General features: G+C 48.0%; 2 protein-coding genes across 4 annotated transcripts; both read left to right on the top strand.

Annotated features, from left to right (window-relative positions):
* CTSH (cathepsin H) lies at window positions 1–4495 on the top strand. The gene is made up of 12 exons (XM_039362088.1): window positions 1–245; window positions 367–398; window positions 659–767; window positions 888–958; window positions 1258–1362; window positions 1547–1633; window positions 2829–2884; window positions 3000–3081; window positions 3169–3237; window positions 3502–3608; window positions 3907–4032; window positions 4336–4495. The coding sequence occupies exons 1-12, from the start codon at window positions 125–127 to the stop codon at window positions 4409–4411; spliced, it is 1041 nt and encodes a 346-aa protein (XP_039218022.1). The 5' UTR covers window positions 1–124; the 3' UTR covers window positions 4412–4495.
* Window positions 4496–4520: 25 nt separating this feature from the next.
* Window positions 4521–21878, top strand: BLM (BLM RecQ like helicase). 3 transcript variants are annotated; one of them, XM_039361986.1, is made up of 21 exons: window positions 4521–4763; window positions 6469–7166; window positions 8039–8198; window positions 9019–9113; window positions 9220–9334; window positions 10211–10923; window positions 11435–11629; window positions 12986–13104; window positions 13751–13864; window positions 14046–14144; window positions 14612–14760; window positions 14904–15010; window positions 15850–16010; window positions 16975–17170; window positions 17951–18141; window positions 18457–18598; window positions 19280–19479; window positions 19694–19886; window positions 20693–20815; window positions 21058–21253; window positions 21649–21878. In XM_039361986.1, exons 1-21 carry the CDS (start codon window positions 4666–4668, stop codon window positions 21803–21805), a joined length of 4221 nt encoding a protein of 1406 aa, XP_039217920.1. In that variant the 5' UTR covers window positions 4521–4665; the 3' UTR covers window positions 21806–21878. The 3 variants fall into 3 exon arrangements, with proteins under 3 accessions (XP_039217920.1, XP_039217921.1, XP_039217919.1); XM_039361987.1 differs by having other exon boundaries at window positions 9004–9113; window positions 18514–18598; XM_039361985.1 differs by having other exon boundaries at window positions 9004–9113.
* Window positions 21879–22044: the final 166 nt, after the last annotated feature.

Genomic DNA, 22044 nt, shown 5'->3' with positions numbered 1-22044 from the left:
GGAGGCAGCGCCCGGGCCACCCCGAGCCTCCGGCTGCCCAAGTAGCCGCCCAGCCGCGCCGCCACTTCAGAGGAGCGCCGCTCGAACGCACAGCCAGACGTGTCCCGCTCGCCCCGCGCACAGGATGGCCCCGCGGGCGCTGCCGCTCTCGATGCCGGCGCCGCTGCTCTGCTTCGCGCTGGGACTCTGCCTCTGCGCCGCCGCCGCCAGCAGCAGCCGCGGCGGCCCGCGCGGATCCGCCACCGGTACGGGCGGCGGGCGCAGGGCAGGGCGGTGCTGGGCTGGGCCGCCGCCGCCCGTCCCAGAAGGGGCGGCGGTGGCGGCGCGCGCTAGGCCCACTCCCGACCGGCACTTTTCCTCCCGCAGGAGAGCAGCTCTTCAAGGCGTGGGCCTCGCAGGTAAGCAGCCGCCCGCGCCGCTGGGCAGGGGCGACGGCGGGACCGGCCGCCTCCGAGCGCAGCGACCGCTCCGTTGCCAGCAGCAGCCCCGAAGAGGCGCCCTTCGCCCCCCCTCGCGCGCGGGCAGCGGGGCGGATTAGGGAGGGGGCGCCTGGCGAGGGCCTGCCCAGCGGGGGAATCCCAGGCTGGAGGCGCTTCCCTGGAGCGGCCCCCTCCCCGCGAACCCTCGCCTCGCTTTCGCTTTCTCTTCGGCGCTGCAGCACCGGCGGGCGTACCGCTCCGAGGAGGAGTTCCGGCACCGGCTGCAGATCTTCCTGGACAACAAGCAGAAGATCGACAAGCACAACGCGGGCAACTCCAGTTTCCGAAGTAGGGGCGCTGCTCACCCCCCTCCACCGGTTTCCATTGGCTGCTAAGAAAAACGCCCCCCTCCCCCGGTTGTAGCCCCTCCTGACGCCCCCCCTCCTCTCTCTCTCTCTCCCCCTCCAGTGGGCCTGAACCAGTTCTCGGATATGACCTTCACTGAATTCAGGAAGAAGTATCTCTGGCAAGAACCCCAGGTAAGGCCACCTGGGCCGGATGAGGCAGTCGGCAGAGGCAGCCGTAGTCTGACTGTAACCCAGACCCCAATCAGCTGGACTGCTAGAGGGACGTTTCTTGACCTTGGAAACTTTATTCATTCAATCCTTTATTTGGCCCCATCCGTGAGAAGCAGGCTAGCAGTGGTGGCCAGGGGCCCATCCAGAGTATGCTCAGGCTGTGCCCCCTTCCCATGGTCTGTTCTGGCACAGGAGAGCGGGATGGGCTGGCCTGATGGGGCTCATCTGCTGGCCAGTGACCGCTTCCCGCTTGCCTCCAGAACTGTTCTGCTACTATGGGCAACTTCCCCAGGAGCGCTGGGCCCTGTCCGAAGGCCATCGACTGGAGGAAGAAAGGAAAGTTTGTGAGCCCCGTGAAAAACCAGGTAATTCGCTCATTCAATCCATTCATCCCAACAAGGCACTCTGGGCAGCCAGCAGGAGTTAAATGGGGGGGGGTGTGAACTTCCCTCTGGCCTTCCAGGAGCCTTGCTAAGAAGCTGGTCTCCCTTCCAGCTGATGGGATCTTCTCATACCTCTCCTCTACTTCCACTTCCCCCTCCCCACTAGGGCTCCTGTGGCAGCTGCTGGACCTTTTCCACCACCGGCTGCTTGGAGTCTGCCATTGCCATAAAAACGGGGAAGCTACTGAATTTGGTGAGGCTGTTCATTTGCACTCCACTCTTTTTAAAAGATTTTGGCAAAGTAGAAATGAGGGCCGTTTGGTACAGGGCCTACTATGTTGGATAAAGTCAGAACCACACAAATCAGCCTAAGTACAGGTGACTTCTTCAACGGCTGAAATCCACAGCCTCCCTTGCAAGTCTTCCTGGGGAACCTTCCAGTCTCAAAGGGCAGCTCAGCAGGACCCACCTGGTGCTGCCCTCTTAGGGATGCTGCTCCCAACCCAAGCTCATCAGCGCCCCCCTTCTTCCAGACAGTAGGCGGCTTGCACAGGGCCAGCTAACTGGAGGCCAAACCCCTGGCTGGGAAAACGCAGCCTTCTCCTGCCAAGGCCAGAGGGGCGGAGCGGGGGCTTTCATGCCATGCATTTGTGGCAGGGAGAGCAAGCAGCCCTGGCTGAGTCCCAGCGGATGGATGGATAGATAGATCTTTGTTATTTTTTACTGTGGGCACATTGGCACACATTAAAAATGAAACTCTCTTGCCTGCTCTCAAAAGTGTACACAAACATAACGCACACAAAAACATACTATATACAACATATGTATATACCTACACCCTTACATATATTGATCACTGTCCTTATTTATTTATATTCTGCATTTATTCAAGGCAGCGAAAGTATGCAACACGCTCTCCTCCCCTTACTTTCCCCACAACCATTCTGTGAGCTGTGATGGGCTGAGAGAGACTTGCCCAAAGTAACCTGGCCACCTTTCATGGCTACAGCGGGACTAGAACTCTGTCTCCCACTTTCTAGCCTGGTGCCTTCACCACTTGACTTCAACCTGCAAGTCCCTCTCCATCAGTGGGGCTGCCGAGGAGCAAGGGGGACACAAGCTATTGCAGAACAGCCTGGCCCAGAAGGTTAACTGTATATGTGGGCTTCTATCCTGGGCTTCAGTTTGATCAGGGTGGGCTCGGGCCCCGCTCTGCCTCCTCTGGGCACCCTCGGACCCTACAGAAGCAACTCGAGGGCAGGCTTCCTCAGGTGCCAAGCACAGTGGCAGAGCGCTGGGACGGCCCCTCATGTGCAAAGACACCCAGTCTCCAGGAAAGAAAGTGGCACCAGGCAAGGCCAGGCCGGCTGCTCAAGAGACGGGCAGGAAGGCTGGAAGGGGCCCCTTCAGGGTGTGGCAGCTTTGATTTAACATGTCTCCTCTCCCAGGCAGAGCAGCAGCTGATTGACTGTGCTCAAAACTTCAACAACTTTGGCTGCAGTGGGTAAGAGATGCCCTCAGGAAGCCCCTCCCCTCCCCTCCCTCCAGTTCCATCTTAGCCTCGACCTCTGGGGTTCCCCGGAAATGGCGCTTGGTGAGACCTTCCCATTCCTTCGCAGGGGGCTTCCCAGCCAGGCTTTTGAATATATCCTGTACAACAAGGGGCTCATGGAGGAGGAGGCATACCCTTATCGGGCCCAGGTATTGGGGGGGGGGCTCTGATCCGAGGCAGGCAAGTTGCCTTTTCTGCGAAGCTGCATCTAAAAAGGCTCCTTTGGTTACCTGCAGAACGGCACCTGCAAATTCCAGCCCCAGAAGGCAGTGGCGTTCATTAAAGACGTGGTCAACATTTCACTGGTAAGCAACCCGCAGCCTCTTCCCTAGAGAGGCCAAGCAGCAGCCAAGAGCCCTTTGCCCCTTTGGGGGTCAACCTTCATCTCACGTCCCACAAAGCGGAGGCCCAGGGCCCTCCCAGCAGTCTGCCTTGACTGCCCTTTTAAAAAAAGATTAATAGACTTGAAAATGGTCTGCTTCTCACTTGGGTCTGACGGGAAGCCATGTCCCCTCTTTCTGCACATGCTCAGAGGCCCTAGTCTGATAATGCCGGCCCTTTCTTTCCAGTATGATGAGCAGGGCCTGGTGCAAGCGGTGGGCACCTACAACCCAGTGAGCATTGCCTTTGAAGTGAGGGAGGACTTTGTACACTATCAGGAGGGGGTTTACACCAGGTGAGTCCCTGCTGGCGCACCCATTCGCTTCATGCCAAGAGGATGTTGCTCAATGGCCCCATGATCAGCTTCTTCCCAGCAGGGCTCCCTGAAGCAGCATCTGGCAGCCCCCTGCAAGAATGGCCCCCATTCTGTGGCCCTCAGATCCCCACCAGAACGCTTAGGCACCCTTCACACTTCATCCTACGCTTTTCTCCAAGGGGCCAGGGATGTGGTTCTTTCCCTCAATGACTTGCACAACGTCCGGTAAAGCAGACCGACTCGGTCTCCAACCGCTGCTCCGTCTCTCTTCCCACAGCACGGATTGCGACAAAACCCCGGACAAAGTGAACCACGCCGTCCTGGCCGTGGGCTACGGGGAAGAGGGCGGCGTTCCCTTCTGGATCGTGAAAAACTCGTGGGGCACCTCGTGGGGCCTGGACGGGTAATGCGCTGCCCCCGGCGGCTTCCCTCGCCCTTGCAAGGCGCCGGCCTTTGCGGATCGGCGGCCGCCTGCGAGGGTCATTCTCGGGGAGGGGGAGGCGAAGGGGGAAGCCGCTGCGGGTCCCCACGAGAAACCCGCCTGCCGAAGGGGAATTGGCTCCCGGGGACCCGCCTCTGGGCTCGTCCCGCGGCTTCCTGGGGGAGTCGGGCGCCCTCCCCTCTGCGGCGGGCGGGGCGCTTCGGGGTCGGAAACCCCGCGAAGAGAAGCGGCCGCTCCGACGGGCTCCCTCTCTTTCCCTGGCAGGTACTTCAACATCGAGCGCGGGAAGAACATGTGCGGCCTCGCCGACTGCGCCTCCTTTCCGGTCCCGCTCCTCTGAGGCCGGCGCTCCGCGCGCCCCCGACGGCTCCGACCGCGGCGCGGGCTCCACTCGGCGGGCAAAATAAAAGCTTCGAACCAAGAACCCGTGTGGTGGGCGTGTCGGGGGAGGGGCGGTAGGCGTGATCTCCCGGCACCGCCCCCGGCTCGCCGGAAGGCGCGCGACGACACTTCCGTGCGCCGGGGCGGGGTCTGCGCGGTCCAATCGGGCGCCTCCGGGCCGGGGAAGGCGCGTCGTCCGAAGCCTCCGCCGGGATGGCGGCCCTTCCGCGCAACAACCTGCGCGAGCAGCTGCAGCGTCACTCGGCCAGGGGCGCCCTCGGCTCGCGCGCCGAGCCCAGGCCGAGGCCCGCGTGAGTGGGGTCGGGGTCGGGCCCGCCGGGGGACGGGCGTCGAGTCGGCGCTCGCCAAGTAGGGGGGCGCGGGGCGGAGGGCGCGAACGGACGGCGAGCCGCTTGCGATGGAGCCCTCGAGGCAGGCGAGCCACGCGGGAGCCGCCTCGGGCAGCCTCCCCTTCGGCCCCGCGCTTCGCGTGGAGCTGCCGCTCTTCTGCGAAGGCTGCCGATGAAAGGCGGGCTACCGGGCTCCGGGGAGGGGCTGTGGCGGGGCGGCGGTTGTCCGGTTCCCTTGCGGGAGGGATGGGAGCTGCGGGGAGAGCTGGTCTGGCGGCGGCCTCCGGGGCGGCCCCGTAGAGCGCCTTGCGGCAATCTGGGGGGCTGAGGGGACGGTGGGCCGCGACTCCCCGTGCAGGAAAAGGCGCAACTGCAAGAGAAAATGGTGCAAGTTCAGCTCCTCTCCAGGGCTGCCACACCCAAACCGGGGTGCCTCAGATTTCAGCCCAGTTTTCTTTGGGAAAGTGCGATTGCGTCCAGAGTCAACGGTGGAGAAGCACCGGGTCCTTGGGGGCCCAAAACCTGCAACCGCTCAGTCTCAGGAAGGTTAAGCCGAAGCCTGTTCTTCCCCATCCAGATCCCCACAGTCCCCAGGCGCTGAGGCCAGACCCCCAGAGCCCACCCCAGTTGTTCCGGGTCGCAGATGTAGACCTGGATATCATCGGAAGCCTCAGCTGTTAAATAGGAGCAGGGAAAGCATCCAACCCTGAGATACCCCACCGAAAACAGGCCAGGGTCTAGAATCCTTCCTCCCCATTCCCGCAAACTGGAACCAGCTCTGCAGGAAGGAGGAGATCCTGAACAAAGCCGTTCTCCCATTCCTCATCCCTGGAACCAGTCTGGAAGGATCCAATGCAGGATATACCCCTTTTCTTTTGGTGATCTGAGAAATCATTGACTTGCCAGTTATCCAGTCTGCAGCTCTTCCTCCTGCCTCCCAAGGTCACTACCTCTTATCATTACATAAGGAGATCCGGGATGGACACACTAGCTCCACTTGACTCTTGCTAGAGTCACCCACAAATGCAATTGATCGTGTTTCAGTCATCTGAAACCTGACAGAAAAGGATCCAGATAATCCATTTCTACCAGTACAACCAGGCGTGGTTGGAGATCCAGTGAGAGTTATTCAAAATGGTCAGATCTAGCAATGGTTTTTGAGGAAGGTAAACAAATAGCAGCAGGACCCTCTCCCCTCCCCCCAAGGATGAATCCCCTTTCCCAATCCCAGGCATGTTGAGTGTCAGACAGCTGGGCTAACGATCCCAAGCACCCTGCCTGTTTCCTTAATGGTATCACCTATTCTGAGATGTGGAGCAAGGAAACACGGTATTTATTTTTAATTATTATTCTGTTAATATAAATATGTTGGCAATGAATCTGGAAAAGAGATTTCTGGACACTAAAGATGATGTTTTGAATTTTGCCATAAAATGCTTGCTTATAGTAGTAGCAATTGCATTTCATCTGGTATTGTACATTTTTCTCAGAGCTGAAGTAGGTGCGGAATGAATACATAATAGCGCAGCTTCTTAGAATATTCAAATGTGTATCTGCAATAGATCCAAAATAGTGGCAAAAGTTAGTACTTTGAACTAGATCTCACTTGCTTCTAAAAGTTATGTCATTATGACTGGCTAAAGTCTAAATTTACCCATTTTTGCAGGGGATTTGTATTCAGAAAGATGAATTGCCTTGATGTCTGCGCATCAGGATATATGGGTGGAACAAAACTTACGGCCTTAAAGGACAAAAATACCAATTCTTCTTTGGAAAAACAAAATGGTATTAAAAATAAGCAAACCAAAATTAATGAGCTGTTTGAAACAACACTGAAAGTTGAAGAAGGAAAAAAAGAGGATTCAAATGATCAACATGTCAAAAATTTCGATTGTTTTATCTCTTCTGTGAAAGAAAGTGATGTGGGCTGTAAAGTAGGGGGATCCGAGATCCCTACTCCAGAACATAATTGTTCAAACAACTCATTTATTGACCTTACTGATAGTTGGGAAGACATGGAGGACTTTGAAACACCTGGACCACAAAAAAGATGTCCACAACAGTCTGTATCGTTTCAAGATAAGTGGTCTGTAAAAAATAGAAAGACTGCAAAAAGCCTGAATCCCTCTACTGGAAAATCAAAGATATCTAGCACAGAAAGAGATAATGAAGAATGTAACGATGTGTATATTTGTACAAATAGGAAAACACAAATGCTTCATAAGGAACAAGAGGGAGGCAGCCTGCCTGTTCCTTGTCTTGTCCCTTCAAATTCCAGTCAAAGAGATTTTTCAAATGGAGAACGTGAAGAGGAGAAGTCTTTGAAAAGTCTCCCGACAGGAAAAAAAGAAAAATCTTGGATTGGTAAATGCTCTTTTTCTAACCAGTTGTGTAACAGGGATACCTTCTGGGAAAATGAATTTACTACAGCAGGTACCCCTTATGCTAGACTCAAGTAAAGCTCACTTCCTCTTAATTTATGGATTTAGGTTGTCATTAGTTTCTCTGCAATGTTTTTCAACTTTCCAGTCTAGCTTACAACCTTGAAATTCCTCATTAGGTCCCCATCTAAGAGCTAAGCAGCCGCAATGCTGCTTATTTTCCAGGGCTAGTCAGGATGAATGTGGAGGTCTTCTGCCATGGTGCTCCTTGCCCGGGGAGCTCACAGCAAATGCCCTCCCATTTGTCTTCACGTCAGCTGCGTTAGGGAGACCAATCAGTCTCCATCAGCCTGAGGTCTCACCAAGTAACTTGTGGCTCTATTGGTGTCTGACCTGGTTCTCCCTAGTCCAAGTCTGACCTTGTTCCCTATCACACAACTTGACTAGGTTAAAAAGAGTTGAGTACATGTCCCCGCTAATCAACACATCTAATCACAGAAAATCATTAGATGTACTTAATGCTTTTCCTTACTTGATTAGCAATAGCACTTAGACTTATACACCGCTTCACCGTGCTTTACAGCCCTCTCTAAGTGATTTACAGAGTCAGCGTATTGCCCCCAGCATTCTGGGTCCTCGTTTTGCCCACCGTGGAAGGAGGGAAGGCCGAGTCATCCTTGAGCCAATCAGGATCAAATTCCTGGCAATAAGTTGAATTAGCCTGCAATACGACATTCTAACACTGCACCACCATGACTCTTATTGATATAATTTAACTTTATATTTTTAACGATTAAACGTATTCATTATTTTTCACTGGTCTTTTGTTTAATATGTGCTCTTTTTTGGTTAAAGAGCAAAATGATTCTGGCCTCCCTTTAAGTGGGAATGAAGAGTCTGAGGATGGAAGGGATGACCCTCAAGTATTCAGTGAGTCTGAAGACTACGTGGACTTCGTTCCTCCATCCCCAGAGGAGGAGGTGCTGCCTGCTTCGTTCGTGCTGAAGAGCACTAGGTACACTAGGATTTATCTTAAGGGTACAGACGGCATTTTTCTTGTGGGAAATAGTTGGTATTTATACCTCTGAATGCTCTGCCTTATCCCTAAAGATAAAACAATGAGGGTAAAACAATCAAATTGTTCTAAGAAGGCAGGTGGTGGTATTAGAGTGGATGAGTTTGGACCCTAAGCAACCCCAGAGGAAAGGGAGGTGTTTACCAGCAGCTGCCAGTGTAGAATCAAGCTCAGTGTCTCCCCCCCCCACCAAAATCACATGGGGAAGTGGGCAAGAAGGGGATGGATCCGGAAGGCTTCTCCCTTTCCCCACTATACAGGTAGTCCTCACAACCACAATTTCTGCTGTTAAGCTATTAAGTGAGTTTTGCCCCATTTTATGACCTTTCTTGCCACAGTAATGTGAATCGCTGCAGTTCAGTTAGTAGCCCGGTTGTTAAGTGAATCTGGCTTTCCCACTGACTTGTTAGAAGGGCGTAAAAGGGAATCGGTTGCAAAAAACTGGAAAATCAAATAATTCCTTTCTCTGGTTGGTAGTATTTAAGCCAATGGGAAGAAGCACTCACTGAAAAATTAACACTTTCAAACTTCAATACGGTTGTTTTACTCAAATTTAATTTCCACTAATTCCATACCTTCCTAATAGTTATTGACTATAGAAATATACAGTATACAATTTTGATTGACAGAAATACTGTGGATGTATGTATAAAATCATGGTCTCGTTAAAATTCTATTAGATGCATAAAGTGTATCTACTTTGTGATATATGTCTGGGTTTCTTAATAATTCTTAACCTTGTTAGGCATTTTCCCCAAAGGACAGCTGATGAGGCAACACTGAGTCCTGAACTCTCGATGAATCAACTTCCAGAGTTTGGAGAAACCAGCAAAAGGAGCGAAGGAAGGAAAGAAGGTAAAACATTGTGACGTGTTCCAATTGTTTTCTTTTGATGATAGTCAGATAGCTTCGCACTGCGTGTATCTTGCAAAGTACGTGACTGAACCCTGTTACATTTCAGGCCAGTCCCTCGTATGTGTAATGGAAGATATCTGTCGACTGGTGGATTCCATTCCAGAAAAAGAGTTGAAGTCTCTGCTAGGCGGTCAAGAGCTGCTTCGGCTTAGAGATTGCAGGTCTGTTGGGAGTTGAGGCTGGTTTGGAATGCAATGAGGGCCTTTGCTTCTTTACGTTAAGTTAAGAAATGAAGATGGGCTAAGTTTGTCCAAGCTGCAAAGTGTTCAGTCCCCTAAGATTCTTGTAGTTCTTAAAGCAGGCTGTATAAAGCAAGTCAGTTTTTTTAAGGTATGCATGATAACTTCTAGAAAGAAAGTTCTTTGTCACAGGTTATATAGGTAAATGGAGTCCTACTCATATTTATTTCAGAAGCAGAATTGTGCAAATAAATTCTCTTTTGGTCTCTTCATCGGGATTTAATATCTCATGATTCCAGTGCCTCCTCGGTCCAAGGCTGTAAAGCCTCTGCAGAAGTTCCAGCTTTGGAAAATATGCCTCGTCCACAAGGGGGAAAAATGGTCACTTATCTATTAGAGAAACAGAAATGTTGTAGAACAAGAGAGTTTTTAATGACCAGATAATACTCCAGTATCATAGTTCTATAGGAAACCCTTGGGTGAATAATAATTAAAAAAAAACTTTTAAAATGGGACAGCAATTTATTATCCATAGCCATCGAGGATCAGAAGTATTGACTGAATTGTTGAAATTGTTCAATTTCAGTATTGACTGAAAATGTATCTATTTGCACAGGACAATACATTGCTATTAAGGGTAGATATATTCTATATAGGATAATAGTATTGCTTCACTTTATTGGCCAAATCAAAACTGAAAATGCTTTTATATAATACACTAAAGCAGCTATTTTAACATCAATTATGTTTTACAGGCAGGGTTCTAAATTGGGTTGTGAGTTGTAAGTCAGGTAAAAGAAGAGGAATTTCTGAGATGGGAACAGCAAATAACAATAACTTATATTTTCTTATATCCAGAAGAAAACTGTTGAGCAACCCCAGAAATGGAAACAGAATCGGTGCTGATACACCTCTAGATATCAACCGCAAATGTAATTTCGACCATGGTGGGTCCCGAGATGGAACTTGCTCTTCTCAGCTGGGAAAAACGTGTCCCGCTCTTCCTCAGTGGGGTGCTTGTACTCCTGGGCCATTTTCCGGCAAGCTGCCTGGTGATGTCCCCCCCCTGCCTGGCTTTCATCTGCCACCCTCTCAAGGATCAGCCAGCGCCGATCCCTCTGTTTCCGTGAAAGATCCTACCTTGGATGCTTCCTCTTCGGCCATGGAAAGTTCAGGCATATCTTGTCCCAAGAGGGAAGCCGGTGGAATTTGGGGGAATCCAGACTTAGAAGCAAAGACATGCTGGTGGCCTTCAACGCTGAGTGGAGCAAAACCAGAGAGCCAAGGGAAGCGCACTCCGTTTATGAGCAGTGTTGAAAGGGGGAGTTCTTTGGCAACTGGAGGGCAGACGCTTAGCCTTGATGATGATTTTGATTTTGATGACTTGGACGAGGCAATGAGTGCTTCAACAACCAGACACGCTTATGAGGGGCCAGCCCAGCTTGCTGCAGATGCTTCCCCTGCACAATTATTTTTGAAAGGAAACCGTGTAGTCTCCAAGGCAAATACCGATCTTTTGCGTAGCAATGTTTCTTACACGGACCGTTCTGTGAGTGGCGAGAGTTGTCCTGGTAAGTTGCACTATTTCTTCTTTTAATGCATTCTGGAAAATAAGCTGCAGTAAGAAATTACTGCGAAGAGTGTAATTAACTCGTTTGACAAACAATCTTGCATCAGATACTTTTATCCACACATTAACTGTCCTCAACCTTTTTGAGTATATTTGGATTTTTAGAAACATGTAGACACTCACCACATAGTTGCTAGCGATGCTTCCCACAGTTCACAAATTGGCTAGCCGTAGGCATGTCTGCGTGTCAAGATATAAATTGAGTCCTCTTCAAGATCTCACATTGTTCGGTACATACATGATTGGAAACAGAGTAGGTGAAATCTCCTGAGATTTAATCATTGACGTGGTTTAGTGACATCCTCCCTCCCTCCTCCTACCCCTGAAATGTATTTATATATTTTCAGGTTTATGAAATTAAGTTTCAGCACCTGATTGGCTGGCTGCAAATCCTGGAAACAGCAAGTATATTTTGTCTTCTGTCTCATAATAAAAACTTGTTTTCTTCCTAGTTCTTCCACTAATTAAGAACACACCTTCCAGAAATGCCACCCTGGAACCATTCAGAGGTTTAGCATTTCCACATTCTAATGAGATGCTGAAGATATTTCATAAAAAGTTTGGTCTCCATCATTTTCGGACCAATCAGCTTGAAGCCATTAATGCTGCTTTGCTGGGTCAAGACTGCTTCATCCTGATGCCCACAGGTGAGTCTTCCAGCAGAGGCCCCCTCTCAGTGGCCACTGCCTTCAAAGAAAGAGGCAGGGAGAATCGAGGCTGCGATTGGAATAATCGAGAAAAAAAGCAGTTACAATAATTGGTTTTAAAACAAGTTGCTGATACATTCTCCTGGTCTGTGGTGTGGTTGCCTGGCTTACATTTCCTTGGCTCTGTGGCAAGTCCTGTGGTTTTAAATGCTGCTTCTAAAGCGTAAAAAATTCTAACTGATTAGCATTATCTACAGTTGAGGCCCTTCCCTGGGATATTGTGTTCTGTGGTGGATTGGGCTCCTGGGCATGTTGACAAACCATTTAGATTCAGGTGCCTCTTTGCTTCTGGCTTTTAGCTTGAGCAGTTTGGTTTGGAGTTCGTTTTCCCTTTTCCAGCTTGTCTGAGGGATGTAATCTTGATGGTGGTTGTCAGCATTTTTGTGTGTTCTGGAGTCATGGTTTGTTCCAGGTGCTGCTTGAGGTTATCTACAATATGCTGGCATTTGTTTATTTTGAGGTGAGCATCCACAATTATCAGCCATATCAGTTTTCTTCGCCTGCTTTGTTGAGTTATTTGCCATCTAGCTGTGCGGTCTATTGGGGGTTTAAATCTGGTTTGTAGGGCACGGTGTCTGTGGCAGTCATGCAGACAGAATAGCTGTTCCTTGGTGGAGTTTTGCTTTGCCCCTCCTCCTTGGATCTTACAGCCCTGCCTGTGTTGCACTCAAAGCCACTAAAGTGGGTAAGGCATGGGGGTAGAGGGAGTTAAGTATTTTTGTAACTTTATAAGAAGTAATCATACTCTAAATCAATTTTAAACTTTACTCAGAATAAATGAAACTTTGATTTCTTACTTCGTTGAATTACACATTTCCCTGCACAAGCCCAGGCTGAACGCTCTTCTGCCCATTATAAAGCTATTTTCTATTTTGATATTAATGTATGAATTGCTGTTTATTATGATTAGAAATCATTTTCAGGATTTCAGTCGGTGTGTGTAACAAACTGAATTCATATGCAATCAAATCTTTGGCTGCACTTTAAATAAAAACTTAAGGAATGATTTAAAATAAATTTCATAAGAAATAATTGCATTTTGTTTGAACAAGGGTTAAGGACCTTCCAGGAATGATTCACTCCTGCACCAAACAGGAGATTGAACTTAGTGGTTCTTTTTGCATCTCAGTTCTCGGGCCATATTTTAATCTTCATGGTAACACAGGTGATGGAGAAAGTGTGAGTGGAAGTGTTGCGCCTCCTCCCGTGGTTGTGTGTGCAGAACTCATGTGTCTAGAACTAGTAGTGGAGTAGAACATGAGTAGAGCTTTCATCCTGTGCTTCTGCTCTGCTTAGGAGGTGGCAAGAGTCTGTGCTATCAGCTACCAGCCTGTGTTTCAGTGGGAGTCACCATCGTCATCTCTCCCTTGAGGTCCCTGATAGTGGATCAAGTTCAGAAGTTGACCTCCATGGATGTGAGTTCAAGATGGCTTCCTGTTTGATTTTCTGTAAATTGCCTGAAATGCAAAGCCATATTAAGATAATTTGTATCTGTCACAGGCATCTGGATTTCTGCTCTTTGCAGTGTGACTGTGCAAATATAAAACTCTAAATTCTTGTAGAATTTGTATTCATACAAAATTTAGTGGGTTAGTCCTGTTTAAAATCTAGGAAAAAAATCTGTTGTATAACTGCTTTCAGCAAAAGAACAACATAGCCTTGGCCTCCTCACACTTATGGGTCCAGCTAGAATTGGGTTTTTTACATATAATTGTTATTGAAACTTTTAAGCAAAAAGATGTAGACTAGGACAAAGAAAAAACATGGAGGAACAATAGAAAAGTAAGAAAAATGGTAGATAGAAGTGACTTCCAAATGTTATTCACAGGGTTATAAGTACAGGTCCAGCTAGAATTGTGTGGTTCTTCTTACAATTTGGTTCCGAGTCTAAAGGAGCGGGCACTGTCCAACAGCAGACCACAGGTCTGGCCTTCCCCACTCCGAGCATAAGCATTGGCTTTACTATTGACCAGTTTCCAAAAGAAGTGGTCAACAGCAACCAAGATTCGCGTGCAAGCTCTGCTAGCTGCCAATGGTACAGCTGCTGTCTTCTCTGTCTAGATCTCAGCCACGTACCTCACAGGTGACAAGACTGGTGCTGAAGCATCCCAAATTTACATGCAGCTCTCCAAGAAGGACCCCATTATAAAACTCCTCTACGTTACTCCAGAGAAGGTTTGTATGGAGGCCTGGGCCGCTCAGCAATGCTCCAGCTGGCCCAAGGGGCTTGGATCCTTCTGAAGGCAAGGAGGTTTTGGCTGCCCTTGCCTGCTTGATGGGGCCTGGGGGTGACGGAGACGTGCCAGAGTTGTGACGTTGCGGCATCTGGGCCTCTTGCTGCACTTGCTTTCCCCAGGTTTGCTCCAGTGGTCAGCTGATGTCAGCGCTGGAGAATCTGTACCAGCGACAGCTCTTGGCTCGCTTTGTGATTGACGAGGCCCACTGCGTCAGTCAGGTGATCTGTTTTCACTGAAAAGGGGGCGGACGGTCACAACAGTTGCGTCTTTTTCACCTGCGTTGAAGGCACCAGGCTGGAAAGCAGGAGACCTGTGACTCCCACCCTTGGCATGAAAGCCAGCTGGGTGGCTTTGAACTAGTCCCCCTCCCTCAGCCCAGTCCACCTCACAGCGTTGTTGTTGTAGGAATGGATATGTTTGTGGCTTTGTGTTATTTGCAAAAATAGTAGAGGCGGAATACAGCCATACGATAAAGAAAGTACACCCTGTTTGAATTCTATGTTTTTACGTATCGGGACATGTGCTCTTCTTCATCTAAGGTTGTATTTACCTACTTTTAAAAACTGGTAAGGATCGGATGATTTTTAGTGTGTCTGGATATGTAAAACCGTAGAACACAAAGAGGGTGTACTTTTTTTCACCTGACCGTGTAAATAAATGTAACTTTTAGAAATCTTTTTACTAGTGGGGTCATGATTTTCGTCAAGACTACAAGCGGCTGAACATGCTCCGAAAGAAGTTCTCCTTGGTTCCCATGATGGCCCTTACTGCCACCGCCAACCCCAGAGTGCAGAAGGACATCCTGAACCAGCTGGAGATGCACCAGCCCCAGGTGTAAGTTTGACTCGGAGGTGGAGGAGAGAGTTCCTCCCTGGGAAATTTGGAAGAGGGATGGCTTTCCTGGGGCGGCTGCATAGATGAGCTACGTAGTTGTTCAATAATCCTTTTCTTCAACTAAATTGCTAATAACCTTCCAGGTTTACTATGAGCTTTAACAGGCACAACTTGAAATACGACGTACTACCCAAGAAACCCAAAACCGTTGCTCTAGATTGCTTACAGTGGATCAGGAAATACCACCCTGGTAAGTCATCATCCATTCTTCCTTGGCCAACGTCTACTGGTATGGGGTTATTTTAAACCCAGAGATTAGATATTTGATATTTTGGTGTTCCTTAGTAAAATAGGTAAGCCTTGTGGAATGATTCTGTAGACATCTAAAACCTATTCAAAAATGTCCCGTGTTGATAAATAAAGTGGTGCCATGTGGCTAATGCAAGTTTCTCCAATCCTTTTGGAATTCGGGGGGCTTTAATTTTGAAAAGTATTTGGGTAATAGCACCAATGTAAGGGATGTCCCAGCTACAAAAGGCTGGAAACACCCTATTTCCCTCCCTTTATGGCTTTTCTGGAGTTAAGGCCCACTGAGGGTTTTTGCCTACTCAAGGCAAAAAAAAATCCAAACGCAGGCATCCGAGAGAGAAGGCTGTCCAGCTTCCAGTTGGAGACAGTCAAGAAGGGGATAAATGATTTTATGCATACTTCTTTGTTCAAATGTGTTTTTTGTTGGGAAGGCTAGGAATTTGGGCAGGTCCCTCCTTTCTGGAGGGAGATAAAGGAACAATGTCAAGTTTAAAGACAGTGGGGTTTGTTTCTATCTAACGATGAGTAGTTACAAGCTGCCATTAAGGAAAGCCAACAGATGGAATTCAGAACTGTATTGCCCTCTTGAATAGAGTCCAGTGTTTCTCAACCTCAGCAACTTTAAGATGGGTGGACTTCAGCTCCCAGAATTGCCCAGGCAGCTTTGCTGGGAAAAAAGCTGGCTGGGGAATTCTGGGAGTTGAAGTCCACCCATTTTAAAGTTGCTGAGGTTGAGAAAGACTGGAACAGATCTTTAGAGCCTTTTCCTGTGTGTTGCAGGTGATTCAGGAATCATTTATTGTCTCTCGCGGTATGAATGTGACTCCGTGGCCAACGCTCTGCAAGGGGGCGGCCTCTCTGCCCTGGCCTACCACGCTGGTCTCCCTGACGGCACCAGAGATCTCGTGCAGCAGAAATGGATTAACCAGGATGGATGCCAGGTAGAAAGAATAACCCGTGAGAAAGTGAGATCAAGTCACGCAACCATGTCAGCAATTCAAGTGGGAGGAGAGGGGAGGGGGCCCACGTGACAGCCTCTACAAAGAGGTGCAGGGAGCTTGAAGAGCTCAGACTGGCACAGATTCTGTTGGCGTACAGCTAAACGTGGCTTTTCATTGTTTGACTAATACTGTGGCTTGAACAAAGTGATTGGGAAGACGAGAAGCCATAAGAACACTTAGAATACTGCTTCCAGTTGTGGTACCTCCATAATGCAGGCGGTCCTCGACTTACAACAGTTTGTTTAGCGACCGTTTGAAATTGCAATGGCACTGAAAAACGTGACTTACAACTGTTTTTCACACTTACGATTGTTGCAGCATCCTCATGGTCAGGTGATCAAATAGTATGCCATCATTTTGTGACACTGCCAAACGCAGCAATTGGGCTGCCTTCCCTGATTGGATCCCTCACCCTTGATGAAGCTGTCGGTGTACTTAGACGTTGCCCTCCTTGGAACGGCTTGGAAGACGAGCTGGAGAGAGGGAGGGCTTGCCTGCAGTCTTGGCAGCATCTCTCTGGGCCAGCAATGAGGGATAGGCCAATAAATGAACTAGTGACCGGCTCTGCCAGTCAGCTGGCTGGACTCTCCCTTTGGTTCTTCCCTAGCGAGGCCATGGATTCACCTTGATTCCCAGCCACACCAGCACATGCACAACAGGGAACGGTGCGGTAGAAGAGGCAGTCAGGGCCACGGGCAGGGAACATGGCAGAGGATGGCAAGCGCTTTGCCCAGCCTGAGCTTTGGAAGGAGCGATCGGCAAGAGCCAGAGTCAGTCCAGTGAGATAATCTAACAGGCACACGCGAGCCCATCAGAGGCAGCTTCCCGGGGGTCAGCCCCCCAAGGTCCAGTGCCCTTGTGCTTCCCTCGCCTGGAGTAAGGGGCTTGTTCTCTTGTCTTCCAGGTTATCTGTGCCACCATTGCATTTGGAATGGGGATTGACAAGCCCGATGTGCGCTTTGTGATCCACGCCTCCCTCCCTAAATCTATTGAAGGCTATTATCAGGAATCTGGCAGAAGCGGGCGGGATGGCGAAGTCTCCCACTGCCTGCTTTTCTACAGCTATAGCGACGTGACCAGGCTGAGACGGCTCATCCTGAGTAAGTGTTGTTTCAAGCCCTGGGCCGTGTCAAGCAGGCCCCGGGGTTTTCAAGCTGGAGACCTTTTCTCCCTTGCCCCACTCAGGGTGCTGCTTGCTCCCAAAGGTTCCAGTTGGTTAACGCTTAACAGAAAACCCTAAACCTAAATAGCGTGTCCAGCCGATGACGCACTGGCGTTCTTCTTTCTGGGCTTCACTATGCAAGCAGCCCTTCCTAGAGCAACGCTCACTGCCTGCCACTCCAACAATATTCAGGGCCAAAATAAGACTGACTTTATCTTGCTTGGACTATTATATGAGAGGCCGTTGCATTCCAGCATTTCATAATTTGGCTTTCACTTTTATTACCTAGAAAGTCAGCCAGAATTAGTCTAGCAGCTGATTATAACACCTGCCTGGCTGATTTCTTTTGTTTTCTGTTTGCCAAGGGATCTATGTGTCTAGGATGAGGACTGGGAACAGTTTGGGTTTTAACAGTAAGAATTAATTTTTCAAAAAAATGGAAAATGCACCACAATTGCTAGCTGCTTTTCCCAGCAAGCTCTGGGACGGTCCTTATCACAACCTAATCTGATCCAGCAGGACCATCTGGCAGCTAAGGGATCTCCTTGCTCCAGGACAATGGCCATGAAGGGAGTTCCAAGGTCTGTGGGGTATTTCTTTCCACGCTCACCAGGTTCATCAGAGGTTTTGCAGCAGCTTTGTGAAACTTCAGTTGCTCGTTCCAGGTATTGCTCCTCTGGAACCTTTTCTCACAAGGACCATGTTGCTTGCGTTTCAGTGGAAAGGGAAGGTAACAGCCACACCCGGCAGACGCACTTCAACAACCTCTACAGCATGGTCCATTACTGCGAGAACATCATGGAATGCCGGAGGATACAGTTGCTGGCCTACTTTGGAGAAACAGGGTTTAATCCTAGATTTTGTAAGGAGCACCCTGATGTAAGCTGCGACAACTGCTGCAAGCAACAGGTAAGCAGCTCTGCCCCAGAGTTTGCCTCTAAGCCCCTCTCTGAGGGAGTGGGCAGTTTAGAAATACGAAATATAAATACTAAACAAATAAATCTTCCTGGGAAGGGCTGAAAGCAGCCAAGTGAAAAGTTATTTTCCAATGATGGCATACCATTTTTCCTCATTATCGTTGTTCTTCATCCCAAAAAAGCTATTATATGATATTCCTATTACGTTATTAATTATGATTACATGGTTTACATTTTAAATGGTATATGAAAGTTCTGCAGTCTATCGGCTCATACATGATACAGAATTAATAAAACTTTTTATTAGGTGTACAAGTTGAAGAATGTGACTGAAGAAGTAAAAAACATTGTGATGTTTGTTAAGGAACATTGTGGTGAAAAAGGAACTAGAAATATCAAGAGAACTGCAGGAAGATATACCCTCAATATGATGATTGACATTTTCTTGGGTAAGTTCTATATTATACATATTTGTATATACGTACGCAACTCCTGAATATTTTTTTTTAACATTGGGTGCTGGATAGGTTGTAAAACTGGCTGGGACATTTTCTTCTCCCCAGCCCTCCCCCCCCCTTTTTGCCAAAGAAGGATGGGCCTGGCCTCGCGCGCAGTCGTTTCCATGAGTATCCCATGGCTCACTTTATCACCCTCCTTGTCTTCTGTTGGGGCTCCGAGTATAGCAGTCTGTCCACGTGACAGAGATGGTGGGGTGAAATTTGTGCCTCCTTCCATATTTGCCTGTGGGATGGAGGGAGGGTTGTCTTCTCTCCCTTTCAGCCACAGAGGAGCAGGGTGAGTTGCCTGAGGAGGGTCTGCATAGTCCCTTCGGCTGCCCTGGTTACCTGTGTAGGAAGCAGGGAGAGCTGAAAGGAGGAATCAGGAGGGGCTGGGCTCTCTTCCCCTTTTGATGAGAAACCCGGAGAGATGTGCCTATTCCAGGCTGCCCAGTCAGCACACTCTTGCTCATACCTTCACAGCGGGTTATATCCAGATGTGGACCTTACTCTTTTGTACAGCGCCAGAGGTTTCCAATCCTGGGGACTGTTCTTTCTGAAGAAGGGCCGAGAACTTTCAAAATGATGTCAGCTTGGGCATAAAAATAGGCTATACTCTGTTCCTTTTCCTAGGTTCAAGAAGTGCAAAGATTCAGTGTGGCCTCTTTGGCAAGGGAGCAGCCTACTCACGGCATAATGCCGAGCGACTTTTTAGGAAGCTGGTGCTGGACAGGATTCTGGATGAAGACTTGTACATTAGTGCTAACGATCAAGCGATAGCGTACATCCAGTTGGGGGAAAAAGCTGGTGCTCTGCTGAATGGCTTCTTGCAGGTGCGTGACTGCAGAGGCAGCCGCCCAAGTTTCTTCTGTCCCTCAGCGTGGAGTGAAGCTGCAGAATAGCAAAGGGGGCTGCTGAAAAGGGGTTTTCTTGCTGTCAGCCATCTGTTGTGCTGGACCGTTCCCTCTTCTTTCTTCTCTTGTAAACAGCGTTTCAGAAGCATGCTTATTTTTATTACACACCAACATACCTCTTTGTTCCCTTTAGGTGGAATTCTGTGAAACAGAAAGTGCCAGCAATATTCGGAAGCAGAGGGCTTTGGAGACCAAGATGTCCCTACAGGAAGAGATGATTAAGAAATGTCTCTCTGAACTCACAGATGTCTGTAAAAACCTTGGGAAAGTGTTTAATATCCACTATTTTAATATTTTTAACACTGCCACATTAAAAAGAATAGCAGGTAATCTATATCTTCATGGAAAAATGTGCATGATATAGTTGAGGATAAGTCCTACCATATGTGTTACAATAAAAATAATAAGCGTGTTGTCATTATCAAAGTCACTGACATGCCAAATGTACAATTTCCAACACTTCAGTGCAATGCTCAGCTTATGTACGACAAATTCAACACTTGTTCAAATAGCAATCCTCGCTATTTTATCTTCCTTTATTTGCCATCTCCACCTTTTTTCTCACTTGTTTTCTCTGCATAAGTTTGAATTACATAAGAAAAGGCCACGATACCTGACATTTAAAAATCTATTACTTGGTAGGATGCTGAAAGAGTTGTAAAATTTGTCTGTCTCCAGATTTTCCTGCTTTCAAAGTGCCCTGTTTCTATAGCTCCTTTTCATGCAGATTTCTTCATCTCTGTCTAATGACCTTCAGGCAATATCAGGATGATAATACGCTCAATGAAAATGTCAGTCAAACTTTCGATGTCACTGAGTCCTGACAGGGTGTTGGAAATCACATCCCTGAAGGCAGAAATGGCAAGGCTTTTCTGTATTGTAGTGGAGTAACAAGGATGTTCCATGATGTCAACAGGGAGGCCTTTACAGCAGGTGGCCAACATCTAGCAGCTCTTGGCTGATCTCAAAAAAGCTAAGCAGGGTTGGTTGGTTAGACTTGGAAGCGAGACATTGTACTGTAGCCTAAACTGGGAAGTTAAAAAAAAGTTCTTGGAAGATAGGGATGACAAGCCAGTTTGGTATTGAGGATGCCAAAAAGCTGTATTGAGATTCTTTTTTTTTTTTTTTCCAGAGACTTTGTCTTCAGATCCAGCAGTTTTGCTTCGGATTGATGGTGTGACAGAGGACAAATTAGAGAAATATGGAGCAGAAATAATAGAAGTGATGCAGAAGTATTGTTCAAAGATACTACCAGGTATTTAAATAGCTTCATTTACTTAATGCATTGGCTGGTCACATTGCCACAGAATCGTGCTAAAACGTTAACTTCTGTCCTGTTGACTTTTTTCCTTATCACTAACACACCTCAGTTGCTTTGGTCTAGCAAGCTCCTCAAGTATTTTGGTGGCAGTCATGCAAATGGGACCCCTAATGCAGAAATGCTGTCCAAACTAAGAAAAAAGTTTGTATTAAGGAATATTGGGTTTTTCACTGCAGCAGAAAAGAAGCCTCTCACAGCCACAGAGACTGACTTTAGCAGATGTGATAGTGAAGGTGAGGAAGAAGCAACGAATACAACGTCCATATATTTCCAAACCAAAAATGGCAAGGGAAGGAAGAGGAAGAAGTCTCATTTTTTTAAGGAATCGAAGAAAAAAAAAGGATCTGGGGGACAGCAGGCTTATTGTAAGAGGTACATTTTCCGATTCTTCATAAAGGTTGAATCAAACTGTGACATAGTGCTAATGAAGCACCTTTTACCTATTACATCATGAAAAGTTCCTTGGAGATATCCACTAGTAGGCCTGCAGGTTGAATTCCATCATTGGCAACCACTTCGAAATTCTCTCTCCCCCCCCCCCCGCCTCCCCATTGTAAGCCACAGAGGTATAAACACCACCTAAGCACTGAGGATTCAGAAAAGGTGATGGGAAAAGGAGTCTCTCTGCTGATGTCGCTATGTAAATTTTCCTTTCTCTATCTGGAAGTGACCATTTAACTAAACTGTCTGACAGAAGCCCCTGTGATTTTTTGAAACAAGATATATGAAGATGCTCTAATAGCCTGTTTGTTCTTCTCTCTTCCTAGGAGTTACAAAGCCTGCAAAAGCACTTTGGCTGGTTCTAAAAATTCTACTTCCTGTATTATTCCTGGCCAGCCAGGAGCTGGCAAGAGGCCTGGAATGATGACAGTGCCAAAGCCCCAAAGCAGACAATACCTTAAACCTTCTTACATACTTTTGTGATGCCCTTAAAAGTTATTTTCATTTTTGTAAATGCTATTCAGCATAAAAGTATTAAAGTTTTCATTGACTTTTATATTAAGTATTCATGTTTCATAACTTGCTTTACATAAGTAAAGCATTTAAATCAAGTCACTTCTTGTGAGCTGTTGCATAAGAAAGCTTCTGAATTGTGGGTATGAATTCCCTAAATAGGAAATGAATGTCTGGGAGGCGGGAGAGTAGAAATGTAACTGGTAGGG

The sequence above is a fragment of the Crotalus tigris genome, unplaced genomic scaffold, assembly GCF_016545835.1.
Source record: "Crotalus tigris isolate CLP2741 ecotype Arizona unplaced genomic scaffold, ASM1654583v1 scf7180000019364.2947544272:3078424, whole genome shotgun sequence".
Taxonomy (NCBI): Eukaryota; Metazoa; Chordata; class Lepidosauria; order Squamata; family Viperidae; genus Crotalus; species Crotalus tigris.
The sequence above is the reverse complement of the archived record's forward strand: the minus strand, read 5'-3'. Positions and strand labels throughout refer to the sequence as shown.